Genomic DNA, 15,929 nt, shown 5'->3' with positions numbered 1-15,929 from the left:
GGGTAGGAACGTAGACCGACCGGTAAATTGAGAGCTTTGCTTTTCGGCTCAGCTCTCTCTTCACCACAACGGACCGGCACAGTGCCCCCATTACTGCGGCAGCCCCACCGATCCGTCTGTTGATCTCCCGCTCCATTCTTCCCTCACTCGTGAACAAGAACCCGAGATACTTAAACTCCTCCACTTGAGGCAGGAACTATCCTCCAACCTGAAGAGGACAAGCCACCCTTTGCTCTAAATATTTAATAAAATATATTAAAGATCAGATGTTTGAACCTTTAAACCTGTTTTATATTTTCTTATGGAGACCCATATTTCCTTTTTGCTTGGCAACATTAATTTTGATAGGAATTTTGTCCTAGTTGGTGGAAGACTTGCCAAAACCTTTCCATCCTAAACTGGCTTGCCCTGAAACAGTATTGATCCTAACCTTAACAATTCTCAATACAATCAAAAATAGGATTTCGCAAATGGATCAAGTGTCAAACAATGCTAAGCTTTGTCTTTTTTTCCCTGTACAGTTTCTGTCCCGGTTTTTTCCCACATTCCAAAAAACATGCATTTCAGGGTATTTTCAGGATCTAAATTGCCCTTAAATTGCCTCCTTGTTTGTCCATTTCTGTGTTGACCGTGTGATGAACTACCAACCTGCAAAGAGTGTATCCTCTCACCTTGACTGGTTGACTAAAATAAAAACCCCAGAACAGCGGGGAGGCTGGAGAAGCTCCAGCACCAACAACCATCAACAGGATTAAGCAAGTTTAGATGGATGGATGCATGGGTGGATGGGTGGGTGGATGCATGGGTGGGTGGGTGGATGGACGGATATTTCCAGAACTTTTAAACCTGCCACAAATATTAGAAATATTAAGGGGGCCAAGCCTCCTTTGCGTACCTTGGAGCCATCTCTAAGCTAATATTGACATAGTTGGTATCTGAAGTCATTATGGTGGCCATCAGGGATTTCTTTGGATGCCCACTCTCACACATCTGGTGTAATGTTTGCAAAACTGGAGCTTCTCGATCTTTTGATGCGTCCGTGTTGGAGGTTGGATTAGCAATCCCACACATTTTAGGATAATGTCTGAAGCATTCAAAACTGTCCATGCACTTCTGACACCTGAGATTCATTCGAGTTACTATAGGTGGTTGAGTAGAAGAGATGGATAAGGGGAACTGGTTGGTCTGTCTGTGGGCTGTGCGACGTCTGAGCATGATGTTCGGCTTTGAGCAGCACTTTGCTTGGCCCTTGAAGACGAGGCATCCCTTCAGACATGTTTGGAATAGTGTACCTAGTTCCTTGCACATGATTCCGCGGAAATTAGGCCTTACCATTAGGTAAATGATTGGGTTGTAGATAGTTGACGACTTGGCAAACATAGCAGGCATTGCAAATGCAAGCGGAGGGATGTCTTCAAAATCTCCAAAGGCTGCCCACATGGAAACTATAGCGTACGGACTCCATGCCGCAAAGAAACCAATGCAGACAGCAACACTTAGCTTAAAGAAAGAAACAAACACAGAAGAAAACGAATACAAAACTACAGCTTTATAATAAAAGTGAAATTTCAAGAATAGTAAAATTAAAGGAGGTTATTCTGCATTACTTCTCAAGGGCTAGAGGCGGAGTGGGTTTTTGTTGCACGTTTAAAAATGTACAATATGGGGCAGCACGTGGCCTTCTGGTAAAGCGGGCACCCTGTGCGCCTTACATACAGAGGCTATTCATCCACAATGCAACTATCCTGGGCATGCCTTGTCCATTCTATTGCCTGCATATCCTGTCTAATTATTGTGACTTAAGGCCACTAGTGACACTAAAACCTGAAAACAAAGTTATATATACAGTGCCCCACACATTTAATGTCACAAATTTTAAAAATGTGTAAAAAGCCATAAAATAAAATCACCTGTTATTACAATAAGCATTATCGTACAAAATAAATAGAAGTTTTAACTTTTGCATGTTGATTCTGTGGGGGGAAATACAAATCAACAAATAATTGTTTGTTAACAACTTCTCCAAAGTCACAGTGATTTCCACTCTTATTCCTATAGAAAAAAAAAACTAAATCGTCTTTGTAATTTATGATTTTATTATTTAATTTGATCAGAGTGTCACACTCTGAGGAGAATGGTAAGTAAGGCAAATAATTCTAGGAAGCTCAGCAATGGAAAACCACAGAGTGGCATCTTGGGTTTCACCTAGTTTCCATTACAACAATTAGTTGCTATCTTCATGCCAACCTGTTGTTGGGAAGAATCCTTTTCTGTCCTGCTATCACAAATGTAATTGTATGGAGTTTGTTTATACATGTTGTGATTTAACCTTTGTGAATTTTGGATAAAATAAAAGGTTGAATATGTAGATTTCCTCCTCAGGTCCACTCTTAAGTACAGTGGAGGATCTGTGATGCTATTTCGCCGTTCCAATGCCTTTTGAGAGAAGCCCGCAAATGTGATGTCATCGGATCTTTTAGCATGACAATAATACAAAACCTATTGCCAAATTATTAAAGATATGGTTACAAAATCAAGCTTTTTTTTATGGCCATCTCAGTCCCTAGACCTAAATCTGAACATAGGTGAAGACCCATGACTCTGAACATCCTAGCGAGATTGAGCAAAGAGTCAAGGTCAAACATCCTTCTCTCTGTATGCTCCAACTTTGTAAAATCTTAAAGGAGAAGACTAAGTGCTGTTCTATCATCAAAGGGGTGTTGTTTAAAATATTAACAGGCAGGATGCCAAAACTAATTTTTTCATCTGCAATTTTGCTTGATTTGGTTCCCTTGTGTGAAATTGAAGGCTGGATTTCAGCCTTTAATTTTCAGTATGATATGATGCTACTGCTGTAAAATCTGAATTTATTTTGAGACTTTTTACACCATTTTACCAAGAGCGCCAGTACTTATGGAGGGCACTGTAATTTTGGACCATTTTTTATCTCGTTTAAAATTCTGATTTATTCTTTCCTACGAACCCCAATAAGCTTCATACAATATAATGCAGGTTTTCTTTCTGTAATTGTTTTCTTGTTGCAACAAACATTATTAGTTAGAAAGATTACTGTTTAAGCATTTTAGGATCATGTATTAGATCAGTCTCCACATAAACTAAAATGTGCTTCATTAATAATTTCTTAGTCTCTCGCCTTACCTTGATAATAATTGTTTGAATGCTGCTCATGTTGGTCCTCCTTGAAGCATGCTGCTCCATGGTCTTTCTGGATGCTTGCACAGTGACCAGGATGCCTGTGTAGGATGCAACAATTATGCAGCATGGAAGGATGTAGCAGAAAACAAAGAGCGCCACAGTGTATGAGCGGGCTGTGCCAAGCTTATTGGACAATCGCCAGTCAATGCAGCAGGCGGTGCCATATGGTTCTGGTCCGTACTCTCCCCAATGGGCCAGTGGAGGGCAGGCAAACAGCAGTGCATAGATCCAAGCACAGGCAATGAGCAGCTGGCCATGAAGAGGCTTAAAACTGTTTCCTGTCAAAACAGACAAGGATTTGAATTTATTGTTTAGAATACATTATTTTAAGACAAGTATTTAATAAACATTCCACAAATTGCTCATTTCGCCATATTAAACGATTAAAATACTTTGGCCAATGGAGGACCCCAGTCATTTTAGTACGAGTGAGTAGCCTCCTGGTTAGGAAATATTTCTTAGTCTTTTTGGAGGGTCTAACAATACAGTCTTGCTCATTTATAGTACTATTAGATGATGAGTGTTTGCTTCTCAAAAGAGACAGTAAACAAAAAGTACGTAATAAGCAGATCACTTAAGAAGTAATAATGCAGAGCTTCTGACCACCAGTCATTATGCACATTTGTCAATTATTTAAATAACTGCTTGCATTCAGACCAAAAAAGTGAATTTTAGGGCAAACTCATAATGTTTTTGTTGTCTTACCCCAGATCAAAAAGGCAGTATTGGTTTTACACCAGCTCTTTATGTCTGTCATCTATGATTTAACCTTTTGTTCTGTGTATGATATTTGTTTAAGGTCAGATCAGAACTCAGCTCTGACTTGATCTTGATCAACCAAGGTATGGAAAAGAAAAACAGAAAACTGCACAGAAATGTAATGGGTCAAAAAATTTTAACTAGCTGAACAATTTCCTACGTCTGGCACACATCGGGGAATGTTTCCCTCTCAAAGAATTTATGTGCGTCACTGCATGTATGACAGGGTTGTGTAACTGATGGACTCACAATAGCCAAACTTTTCAGACCAGAAAATGACATTTTTCCAGGAAAGAAAATTAAAGAAAGAAACTTGCTCAGTTGGTGTAATTTAGATTCCATCATCTATTATGTATTTGAACATATATTGCAGTAGATACATAGAGAGCTGTGTTTAAAGTTTGTCATGTGCAGTTCCTTACAGGTGACACATAATCAATAACTTCAGATGAAACAATTTGCTCCCTAAATTACTCGGCTCTGGGTAAAAGTGGGTGGTCACCTGTGGGTGTTTGACCTGCGTATTCTGTGTACTGCAAAAGTACTCATAACCCTATTACTTTTTCACATTTTGCTATTTTTCAACCTGGAACTTCAATGTATTTCATTGAGATTTTATGGGATAGACCAACACAAAGTTGTGTAGAACTGTGAAGTAATAGCTATTGATGACATTTTCCTTATATTTTTACAAATAAAAATCTAAAAAGTGTAGCAATTTATATTCAGTCCCCCAAATACTAACCCTGTAGAAACACGTTTTGCAGTAGTTACAGCTTCTCAGCAGTTTTTGGAATGTGTCTCTTCCTGCTTTGCACATAGATGCTGAAGATGAACCTCTGCCTGTCTTCCTGTCCCTGCCAAAGAAAAGCATCTGAACAGTATGTCCTGACCTTGAATATATGCTGCACTGAAGTTTATGGTTGTAATGTGATAAAATGGGAAAATATATATATAAGAAGTTGACGATTACTTTTGCAATGTATTGTAGTTAATTTTATAACATAAATGACAGCAGTTTATATGTTCTCAGTTTGAGGAGAGGGTTTTTGAAAATGAGCCAACATTGCAACATGGCTATGCTTTGGCTGATAAATTGAAGGACAAATTAATTAGCAAATTCAAAAGAACAGGAACTAATGTGTAAAGATATAAAATCCAAATAGCATTTTTTCTTTGGTTTGAGCAGAATGGGATGGTAAATTGTTACAGAGCCATACTTCATAGAGGAAAGAAAATACACATTGAATATTTCTCATATGCAAGCAGTTGCTCCCTCCAAATTGCATTAAAAAGAAAATATATTCTCTTTTAATTTCAGTTAACTTTGACCAAAATACGAAATGATGTGGGTTACCAAAAGACCATCCACTATGGTTTAATAGTGTTCCACAGAGAGATTAAGTTGTATCTTTTTTGCTTGCTCACATTGCCTGCTATGAAAAAGAATGGTGCGGATTTACACTAAATGTACAGCAACATTGGCAGCAGCAGGGATATTCATTACAGCAGCACATCAATTACCAGGTTCACTAGAAAAAAGCAGAGAAGACCTAGGGTTAGATAGTTAAATCTTTTTGAAGATTTATGTCTAGATTGTGTGCACACACCACGTGAATTATTTATTCGTATTCTTTTTATAAAGGACGTGGCTGGGACGAGAATCGGCTCCTCCAATTTTGAGGCCATGGTTCTCAACAGGAAAAGGGTGGCTTGTCCTCTTCAGGTTGGAGGGTAGCTCCTGCCTCAAGTACAGGAGTTCAAGTATGTCGGGGTCTTGTTCACGAGTGAGGGGAGAATGGAGCATGAGATTTATAGACGGATCGGTGCGGCTGCTGCAGTAATGAGGACGCTGTGCCAATCCATTGTGGTGAAGAGAGAGCTGAGTCGAAAGCAAAGCTCTCGATTTGCTATTCAGTCTACGATCCTACCCTCACCTATGGGCATGATCTTTGGGTCTCTCGGCTGGCCTGGGAACGCTTTGGTCTCCCCCCAGAGGAGCTGGAGAAGGTGTATGGGGAGAGGGACGTCTGGGCATCATATTCAAAGAAATTTTAATATCAGACAAAGATTACCAGAGTAAATACAAAATGTAGTTTTGTTGTGATGATTTCATTTATAAGGGTAAAATAGTTAATCAAACCAATCTGGTCCAATGTGGAATATAACAGAAATTTATTTTATTGTCCCACAGTGTTGAAATTCAGATATAATTTATTACATGTCCCTTTACTAGTTGTACTTAGTTTGGCACCAACACCTGTCAAAAAGTGTTTGTGATAACTGGCAATGAGTGATTTAAACTGTGGAGAAATGTTGGACCACTCCTCTTTGCAGAGTTTTAATAATTAAACCACATTAGAGGGTTTTTGAGCATACATGGCCAGTGGTGGTTCTAGACCAAATTTTCCAGGAGAATGAATGAAAAAAAACAGGGCAACATTTCATTGTTTAATATTTTAAGTTAGCCCCAGAGGGTCATGATTGAAGGTGGCGAAGAACCAAAGTGGCAGCAGGACATCGGCTGGCGCATGGAGGATGGATACATTTTAATGAACAGACTTACAGGACATGAAGGAAAACTCCAGAACCAGGAGTAAGAGGAAAGCAGGAGTAACAGCAACGCAGCTGACAGACAACTTGACAATGAGAAAACAGAAAACACAGACTTAAATACAACAGAGGATTAATAGAACTACATGAAAAACAGGTGGGTGCAATTAACAGGAAACACAACAAAAGTGCAGATCATGACACAGAACCACTTGTGGCTTTGGAGTTGCAGGTTGCAGACCCCTGATCTAGCAGATGAAAACTGTGATCCTATCTCAATACGGCTGAAACTAAAAGGGTAGAACCTCAATTTTTAGTTCATTGTTAAAGTAAAACTGTAAAGTAAAAAATAAAATTGGTCCAAGGGACCAATCAGTTACTGTTTCTGTCCCTGCGCATATCATCATAAGAAATTGATTTAGTATTATGTCTCCAGTACAGGGGTAATAACAGGGGACAAGACCTGTCTACACGGGCACTGGCCCCTGTCGGCCCCTTTCTAGAACCGCCCATGGCCATAACAAATCGATCGAATTAAAGTGTAGACTTTGACAAGACCACTCCTAAACCTTCATTTATTATCAGTTTTTAGTGATATGTCCATCTGTGTTGAGGCTTCCAAGCATGTGTCGAGTAATCCAGGAAGATTTTTGTGAAGTGCGCATGTGGTAACATTCAAGGCCTCGTGAGTCGGCCTTACCACGTGACTAATTCAGGAACTGGGTTGCCAGTTTGAGCGGGATTTTAAATAAAAGGGGCAGCAAAATGCTGCTGATTCTACCGTTACATTTTATTGTTTTTAGATTGAATTACATGTGCGTTAGCAATCTATTTTAGCGCCTATTTTTGCTCTGAATCCAGCAAGAAAGAGGAGAGTATTAGAACGGACAAAAAAATTTTATCCGAACTTTATAAACTTGGTGTTGCTTTTTTGGCTCCCCAGCCTCATCTGTGCCCTGTGAATAGGTATTTTATAAAGCAGTTAAAATTATATTGGAAAAGTGATCTGTGGTGGTCTAATGGTTAGGATTTGGCACTCTACTCCCTCAGCCTGGGTTCAATTCCTGGTTAGGGAACACAGCTTTCCAGGTCTATCTTGGAAATGAGGTTTTTAATCTCATTGAGGCTTTACCTGGTTAAACAAAGGTCATTATTATAACCACAATAACACAATCACATTCACATCACAGCCCTCTCCTCTATTTGTTTCCACTTTCAGTTTTGATCCAGCCATTGTATTCTAAGGAAAGATTAAGATCATATTGAGACTATATTCAGAATGTATTTATTGGCATCGCAAACACAATACCTTTATTTATTCAATTTAAAGCTTCACATGGCAAGGACATGTCAATATAGTCACTCTGCCTGTTTTACATTTATTGTCAACTTAATGGCACAGTAGAGCAAATAAAGCATGATGCTTCGACTCACGAGTCGAGCAATAGGATGGAAAGTGGCAGCTTCATGAGGCTACATCTTGCCATCTTTTTTTCCCCTTAATAAATTAAATAATAAATTGAAATATTTATATGGATACTAAAATTAGTTTGGTGATTTGAAACATTTGTTTGACAAAAATGAAAAAAATCTGTAAGGTGGCTAATACTTGTTCGCCAAACTGCAGGTATATACAAACTCTTTTATGGAGGTTAAATGGATAACACTTTTTTCATGCCAGATTAAAGAACCACCCCACAGCATCAACCAGCATCACAAGTAATTCATATTGACTGCAGCCTCTTCACTTGACAGCCACAAAGAAAGGCTAATGTGTCTTCCACTGAGGGATTATTCTGTTATTTCCATCAATAAATCAACTACTGGGCTCTTCTCTTACAGGGATTTGATGGTGTTTATCATGCCAGGTTACAAGCATTGCTTCCTTGAAAGACTTACCATAGAGCGGGTAGCATACTTTCACAAAGCACACCATGCTTAGCAGGGTTAAAGTGGTCAGACTGCAGAGGCCAAAGAACATGCCACAGAACGCGTATAAAGAGCAAAACGCTTTCCCATACAGCCACCTGGCATGGGGTGTGAAAAAGAGGATAGTGCAAAGCACAGACCATAGAAAAGATCAATGAGGGAGAAGGTGAGGAAAGACAAAGAAAAGAGTAGGTTTAACAGAGTGCTCTATATCTGTAAACCCGCTAACAATCATAGGGTTGTTTAATCGTTCATTAAATAACCATAAAATATTTAAGAGAATCTATTGATAAAGCCAAATGCATCTAAATCCTACAGTTATGATGAAAAATATTGTGTCTTTGATTTTTTTATCATTAATTGTAAAACTTCATCACATGCCAAGTTCATTACCTGTGGTAGAAACTTGAGGTGATGGCCATGGGGTAAAGTGACAAGGTGAGGCCCAGGTCACTGACAGCGAGATTGATGATGAAATACTCCGCAGGCTTCAGGAGGTGCTTGTTCTTGTAGGAAATATACAGCAGAGTGCTATTTCCAAATATTGAACATATTCCTGCAAAACAACAAAATAACAATTTCATGTTTTCTGCAAACAACTAGCCTACCTCAGTCTAAAGCTAGCAAAACTGAAGCATGCTAGGATTTCTGTCTATTATAATACAAGTATTTTTTTTCCCTGCATTTCAGTTTAGTTTAGTTTCGGTTTAGTTCTCATGTTTTGATTAATGTCCTACACCTGAAAGCCATAATTAAATAAATAATCCCATAGCCACATAATTGTCTAAACTCAGACATCTCAGGCCCCAGTTACAATACCCTGGATATTTTTTAAAGGGATATTTAGGTGTTTAGGATTCCAATCAAAAGTGCAGAAGCAGATGGCAATAACATTAACATTAGCGCCACTGAAATTCTAAAGGTGAAGACCCTGAGCATAGCTAAATCAACACTGGTAGTCTAAATGTTCTCCTGAAATAACTGTAGCTGGAGGTTTCCTCAATACTGTGTACTCTTTCCTTTAACAGTGTGGAAAAGGCCTCATCACAAGGTTGCATTATGCATGGAAATCTAGAGTTATGGCATCCATGTGCAGATCATTTTAGAACTATAACTACCCCTAATGGTGGTGGCCATCCTTAAGAGGGCCACCACCCTCTTCATGTACATGACAAAGAACATAAAATAAGTTTCCATAGATCCATGCCAGTCCCATTGTACTGTGGTAAATGACTCAGGATACATTTTCTGCGCCCCAATAGCATTACACCATTTATATTTAATTAAATAATTTAGTCACAAATGTTTTACCTTTTGGAAAAACCTGACTTACATAGTTGGATTCAAAACCCCTTGGAAAAACAGGTGTATCGAGTAAAACTGGGTAGCCTATATGTAAAACAGATGACATGATGGATCATAACTTCATATGTGATGTTTGTTTTTATACATTGAACAAGACATTTAAGAACATTCCTTTACAAGGGCCTTGCAGGTAACAGCAGGTGGTATTAAATTTCAGTATAAAGCATGGTGCATTTGTGTTCAGCTATGCAAACTGTTGTCACATGGAGTGAAGAAATACAACCAAGATCAAAGCCTGAGATGAAAGTCAACCTTTTTTGTAAGTGTGATGCAAAGAATTGGTTTGCAGGGGCCTTATGGTGTTGTGTCCAATATTATTACATGAACACCTGCCGTATTGAATATAGTGACTCTAACCCTGGAGCAAGAAATAAATAAAATCACAGGAGACAAATAAATATATATACACTGCACAGTTTAAATAAAGTAGACAGTTAAGTGGATAGAGTATGGTATTATGTTAAAACAAGAATGGAATATATAACACCTAATAGCAGAAGTGAACTTGCGAGGCTTCACGCTGGGCTGTATTTTCTCCATGCTGTGATTCATTCCCGCTTGAGCCGAACTCACAGAAAACTCATTTGCAACATTATAAACTGTTCTGTTGAAGAATAATTGAAAAACAGAAAAAATCTGCTTTGAAATTCTGAAAACTTAACTCACCAAGAACAGAGTAGACCACAGCCACAGTTATATCCAGAGGCACAGGTATGCTGGAGTGGAATACCAAGTCTTCAGCCAACAGCCCCATCTAAAAATAAATAGTTTCATTTTGTTAAGACCAGATATTACAGCTCATGTCAGTTTTAGTTCTTTATTTCTGTTTTTACATAACTTCTTTTAGACTGGTAGAAAGTAAAAATTCAAAAGACACAATTAATTAGTAATTATTCTGTACAGTACCATATTTGTCCTTTCAGAGCTGATGGGCTGTTCAGAAAATAAAAGCTCAGAGGGATGACCTCTTCCTTCTTACAACAGCCAGTCTGCCATAAACCGGACTGTTCATTTGAACCCATCTTTTGTTGTCTTATACAATATATCGGTTGAGTTGGCAGTTACAGGGTGTCCTGTTTTCCAGTTTTTGTTTTTTAATATTTGGGTAGACATGGAGGGGATATGGAAGGGGCTGTGATGGTTTGAGTTTGAGCAGGACCAAAGTATCAACAGGACATCGGCAGGCACATGGTGGAAGGATATATTTTAAAGGAAGATGATGAACTTACAGGACACAAAAGAAACAGCAACCAGGGAGACTGCAACAACGAAGAACAAAACAAAAAACAACCCAAGCAGGGTGGATGGAGGAGGCCAGAAAGGGAGCAAGGAAAGACAAAACAAAAAAAAACAACAACAAAAAAAAACACAGAGTTCAGGTGAGGAGGTCATCACAAGAAAGCACAGAGTTCAGGCAGCCAGCAGCGGTACATGGAAGACCCACAGAAAGCTTTGCCAGGAGGCCGACAGTGGCGATGCAAGAACCTTGGAGACTGGCAGCAGTGCATGAAGAAACCCACTGACAACCTTGCCAGGAGGCTGGCAGCGGTAATGCAGGAACCTTGGAGGCCCTGCTGAGGGGCTCTGAAGCCAGAGACCCATGGAGGAGCTCTGATGCCTGGGACCCAAAGATGAGCTCAGGAACAGGAACAGAAAGGAGCCTAGAAATAGAAACACGAGGTAGGTCCACCTGGACACCGATGGACCACACCGAACTGGTGCACAAGTGCATGCCGACATGCCGGTCAGTCCTTCAGAGGCTAGAGAGAGACAAGGTTGTTGTGATGTGGAACCCTGCTGACACTGGCGGAGAATGTGTGAGGTGTCAAGTCAAGGTTTAAATTAGTTCCATATAAGTCCCTTGCCTCCTCCAGCTGCTGATGGATCCACCGCAGAGCTTCTTCTGCAGCCCTCCTGTCTGCTTGTTCCATTATCTGGTCAAGTTATTCTGTCATATTTTGGGTTTGAGGAGGACCAAATCAGCAACAGGACATTGACAGGCGCATAGTGGATGGATATCTTTTAATGTGAAATAATTCACTTACAGGACATGAAGAAAACATAGGAACTAAGGAGATAGCAAAAACAATAGTGATGACAACAATGGGACAAAAATAGAAACCTAAATACAACTAGATTGAAAAGAACTACATGAAAAACAGGTAGGTAAAATTAACCGAAACACAAACAGGTGCTGATTATGACAGGGGCCTGGATGTGACGATCAACTGCTTGGATTGTCCAAGGCTTCTTAAGCTTTTGTGTATTTTGGCTAGGGTTCCCAGCTCTTTTTGGTTTATTTCTAAGTCAAAATTCTATTAAACCTCAGGGTGCCATCTGTCTTGGTCCCATCAATTACATCTAGGCACAGTAAATAACTGTCCATTAATCACTTTCTTATCCATTGTAAGAATGTTAATTTTTGACTAAGGTACTGAGGTTTATTGTATGACATTTGATTCGGCCAAATAAATCCATGTCTATACTTAAAACATACATATAAAAAAGCTCCATTCAGGGAATGTGTAGGCTACATGTGTAAAAATGCATTTGAAAGAGATTTGCAAATATATATTACACTAATCTCACATTAATTTAATAAACTGGATTCACTCTAATAAATCAGTTCATTACAATTGACCAAAAAATAAATTCACACCGATTGCAGGTGCACATCTGCCTTAAGGTTAATTGGGGTTTATTAACATCTCGTCGATCTCCTCGTTGATTCCTTAACACATTAAAAGACACGTACTTAATAATCTGATTGCCATGTTACCTCAAGAAAAGCATCCCAAATGTACACTGGCAACAATGAACAAATCCGCCGTGGAAGATCCAGCTGTTAATAGACAACCTGACGAAGAAAAACTGAGCGCAGATATGTTCCTCCCCGTGCAAAGACGCAACACTTGATGCGCTTGTTGTCACTTTCCGGTGCGCTTGTGAGTTCTAACCAAATCATTTTTACGTACTCAAGAATAAACATACTGAATTCTTTATGAGAACAATTAAAAGTAGACCTACACTGTTCCACTTTATCAGCTTTCTTCGAAAAAACAAAAAACAAAACCGAATTTGTCATATAAGAAAATTAAAGTGTTTTTTTTTTCATGGTTACAAACTGTCACCTATGGAAATATAAACAGATGTTAGGTGCTACATTGCAAACTAGTTTTAAACCTTTTCATAGATCTATATTTTACACTCATTAAATAAGAATATCGCTGCTTAGTCTACGTACTAATAAAACTTACCTTAAATAATTATTTTTCTGAGTCCGCGTCCACAGATGCATTAATGAAACTCCCACAGTAATTTTTTTTTTTTTTTTTTTTTACCCTCCAACAACACTAACGCTAAATAAAGTGTGAGTCCACTCCCCCCAAAGCAGCAGCAGCAGCAGCAGCAGCAGTCTGGACGTGATTGTGCGTCTGTGTGCGGGCTTCACTGGACAGCTGAGGATCCAGATGCCCCAAAACGTGCGATCTGCGCTTATCAATTAATGACGTCAATAACCGCTGAAGTGCACGTGGGCAGGTTCTTGTCCACAGAGGGTACAGAACCCGACTGTGCACCGCTCCATTAAGCATCATACGATTTCCACCGAAATTAATTTTGATGAAAAAGGGACAAACAGCAACCGCCTCCTCGTCAGTGGGATGTGGGTATGTGAAAAGGCATTGTGACTTAGGAATGTGTTAATTACTAGATTTTTTGTAAACACTGTTTATATAAGCATTTTTTTAAATGTATTTTTGGTGGGAGATTTTATAAAAACACGACTCCCTAATTAACATTTCTTGTCAAACAAACTGCTCCAGACGGATCTTAAAGAATCGCTAGCTTTAATGCATTAAACATTCTGGATTCGGTTCATCTTAAAAATAGGGGTCATTTTAAGCCATGCTATGCATAACACATCTATAGAATAAAAGAAATGAGACAAAAATAACTTTAGATCAAATCTATTTTTGTGTTTATGTTGGGGGTGATTCAGAGATTTAGTGATAATGCACAAGTATATAAACTTTGGATGACCTTTTTAAATGACATTATTACTATTACAATTAACACATGGTGCAAATTTTTGCATCTGGTGGAACATAATGCACTATTAGCGACTGGTGTTATTACTATTAAATTGAACTGTGGAGAGTATTACTTGTTAACAATTAAAATAATATAAATGTGAATCATGCATATTAGTTTGTAAATGAAATGCCAAACAATGTTCAATATGATTCTGACATGAATTAGGCTACCTCATTCTAGTAACAAATCCCACATTAATAGTTTTATAAGAATTTAAATGAAGATGTTGGTTCTGTGAACCGTCAGCTGTTTTTATTCATCATGTGTGGTCTCCAGCAGAGACTGTTAGGGTAGTATGTTTTTTGGGTTGCATTACGACTGAATGCAAACTTAGTAAAAGTTAATAACTGCCAATACGACTTGTGGTTGCAGAAGTTTCTCTTTTGGACAAGAATTTAACTTTATATCTAGTTTTAGCTAGTTAAGTAACAATGCCAAATACTAGCTTGTTTGACAGCTAGCAAGCTGAGCGTATTATCCCTCACTGCTAATGAACATCATATCTCATTATATATCACAAAATCTCAAATTATCAATTTCCCCAGTACATAAGCTGATTTGACTATGGTAATGAGTTTCCAAAAGATATTCCAATCAAACTGAATATTACACTAAGTGTGTGGATATGCCACATGCATGTGGTCATGGGCCCTTTTAGACAGGGGCCAGTAGGGACCAGTGCACCTGTAGAACTGGTCCTGGCCCGTCCCATGGCCCTTGTATTGAAGACATAATATTAAATCAATTTCACTGGCACAAAAACTGTAACTGATTGGTCGCTTGGACCAATTTTATTTTTTACCTTTACAGTTTTACTTAAACAATGAATTCAACATTAAGGTGTTGCACTTTTAGCTTCAGCCGTATTGAAATAGGGTCACAGATTTCATCTGCTAGATCAGGGGTCTGAAACCTGTAGCTTCGGAGTCGCAACTGCCTTTGTGGCCCCCTTAATATATTAAATGATAAACCGCCACTGCATGTGGTGTTTTGGTGAGAGTTGGACCAACACTTAGACATGAAGTTGGAACTAGCATGTTGAAGATATTAATGAAGAAAAACAGAAAAACAGGGCTTGAATAAGAAAAATAGAACATGGAGCAAAACAGAGTAACTGGAGGAACCAGCAAATAACAATGAAAATCAGTAAGCTTATATACTGAACAAGAGTGGAGAATGACACTGAAAGACTAATATGATCTAAGGGACAAAATCCAAATGCACAAAGAACAGAAAACAAGAATGAAGTAAGAAACTAAACACAAGGGAATGAACTAATATGGCATAATCGTTTAAGCAACAATGAATACAGAGCTGAAACAAACTGAACTGAACCGAACTGGATACGACAATACCTTTTAAACAATAATAAAGAACTCAGAAGTGATCAAAACACAAATGAAAACCAAACACCCAAAGGATCACAACAATGCAAAGCTGTACTAGTTGCTGGCCCATTTAGCATTTATATTAATACCATTCTGTTTGCTAATTTTAGTAAAGTATCACACAGTGCAGGGCACATGAAAATACACTGCTCAAAAAAACTTAAAAGAACACTTTTTAATCAGTTTATTAATCAGTGGTTATTTAAACACATTTTCCCTTCTTCGTATTGCTTTTCAGTAGTTTTGCATTTGACCAGGGTCAATGTCAGTACTAGTAGCAATAGGCAATACCTGCACCCTAAAGAGGTTTCATAGGCAGTCCACCTCCACCAGGAAGGCACATCAATACAGGGGTTGGACAATGAAACTGAAACACCTGGTTTTAGACCACAATAATTTATTAGTATGGTGTAGGGCCTCCTTTTGCAGCCAATACAGCGTCAATTCGTCTTGGGAATGACATATACAAGTCCTGCAGAGTGGTCAGAGGGATTTTAAGCCATTCTTCTTGCAGGATAGTGGCCAGGTCACTACGTGATACTGGTGGAGGAAAACGTTTCCTGACTCGCTCCTCCAAAACACCCCAAAGTGGCTCAATAATATTTAGATCTGATGACTGTGCAG

General features: G+C 38.7%; 1 protein-coding gene across 1 annotated transcript; it reads right to left on the bottom strand.

The window, feature by feature from the left end:
- Positions 1–145: 145 nt before the first annotated feature.
- Positions 146–13,277, bottom strand: opn7a (opsin 7, group member a). The gene is made up of 6 exons (XM_047369116.1): positions 13,080–13,277; positions 10,489–10,576; positions 8,851–9,013; positions 8,428–8,555; positions 3,160–3,494; positions 146–1,500 (listed from the first exon to the last, which is right to left on the bottom strand). Exons 2-6 carry the CDS (start codon positions 10,574–10,576, stop codon positions 868–870), a joined length of 1,347 nt encoding a protein of 448 aa, XP_047225072.1. The 5' UTR covers positions 13,080–13,277; the 3' UTR covers positions 146–867.
- Positions 13,278–15,929: the final 2,652 nt, after the last annotated feature.

Source organism: Girardinichthys multiradiatus, chromosome 6 (genome assembly GCF_021462225.1).
Source record: "Girardinichthys multiradiatus isolate DD_20200921_A chromosome 6, DD_fGirMul_XY1, whole genome shotgun sequence".
Taxonomy (NCBI): Eukaryota; Metazoa; Chordata; class Actinopteri; order Cyprinodontiformes; family Goodeidae; genus Girardinichthys; species Girardinichthys multiradiatus.
Note: the sequence above shows the minus strand (reverse complement) of the source record. Positions and strands in the feature narration are given on the sequence as shown.

Bases quoted from the DNA above. Each gene is read 5' to 3' on its own strand.
- opn7a (XM_047369116.1), bottom strand. From the start codon at position 10,576: ATGGGGCTGTTGGCTGAAGACTTGGTATTCCACTCCAGCATACCTGTG. The intron at 3,495-8,427 runs GTAAGTCTTTCA...CTGTTTTGACAG, and splicing joins AGTATGCTACCCGCTCTATG to GAAACAGTTTTAAGCCTCTT. The intron at 1,501-3,159 runs GTAAGGCGAGAG...TCTTTCTTTAAG, and splicing joins TTCAAACAATTATTATCAAG to CTAAGTGTTGCTGTCTGCAT.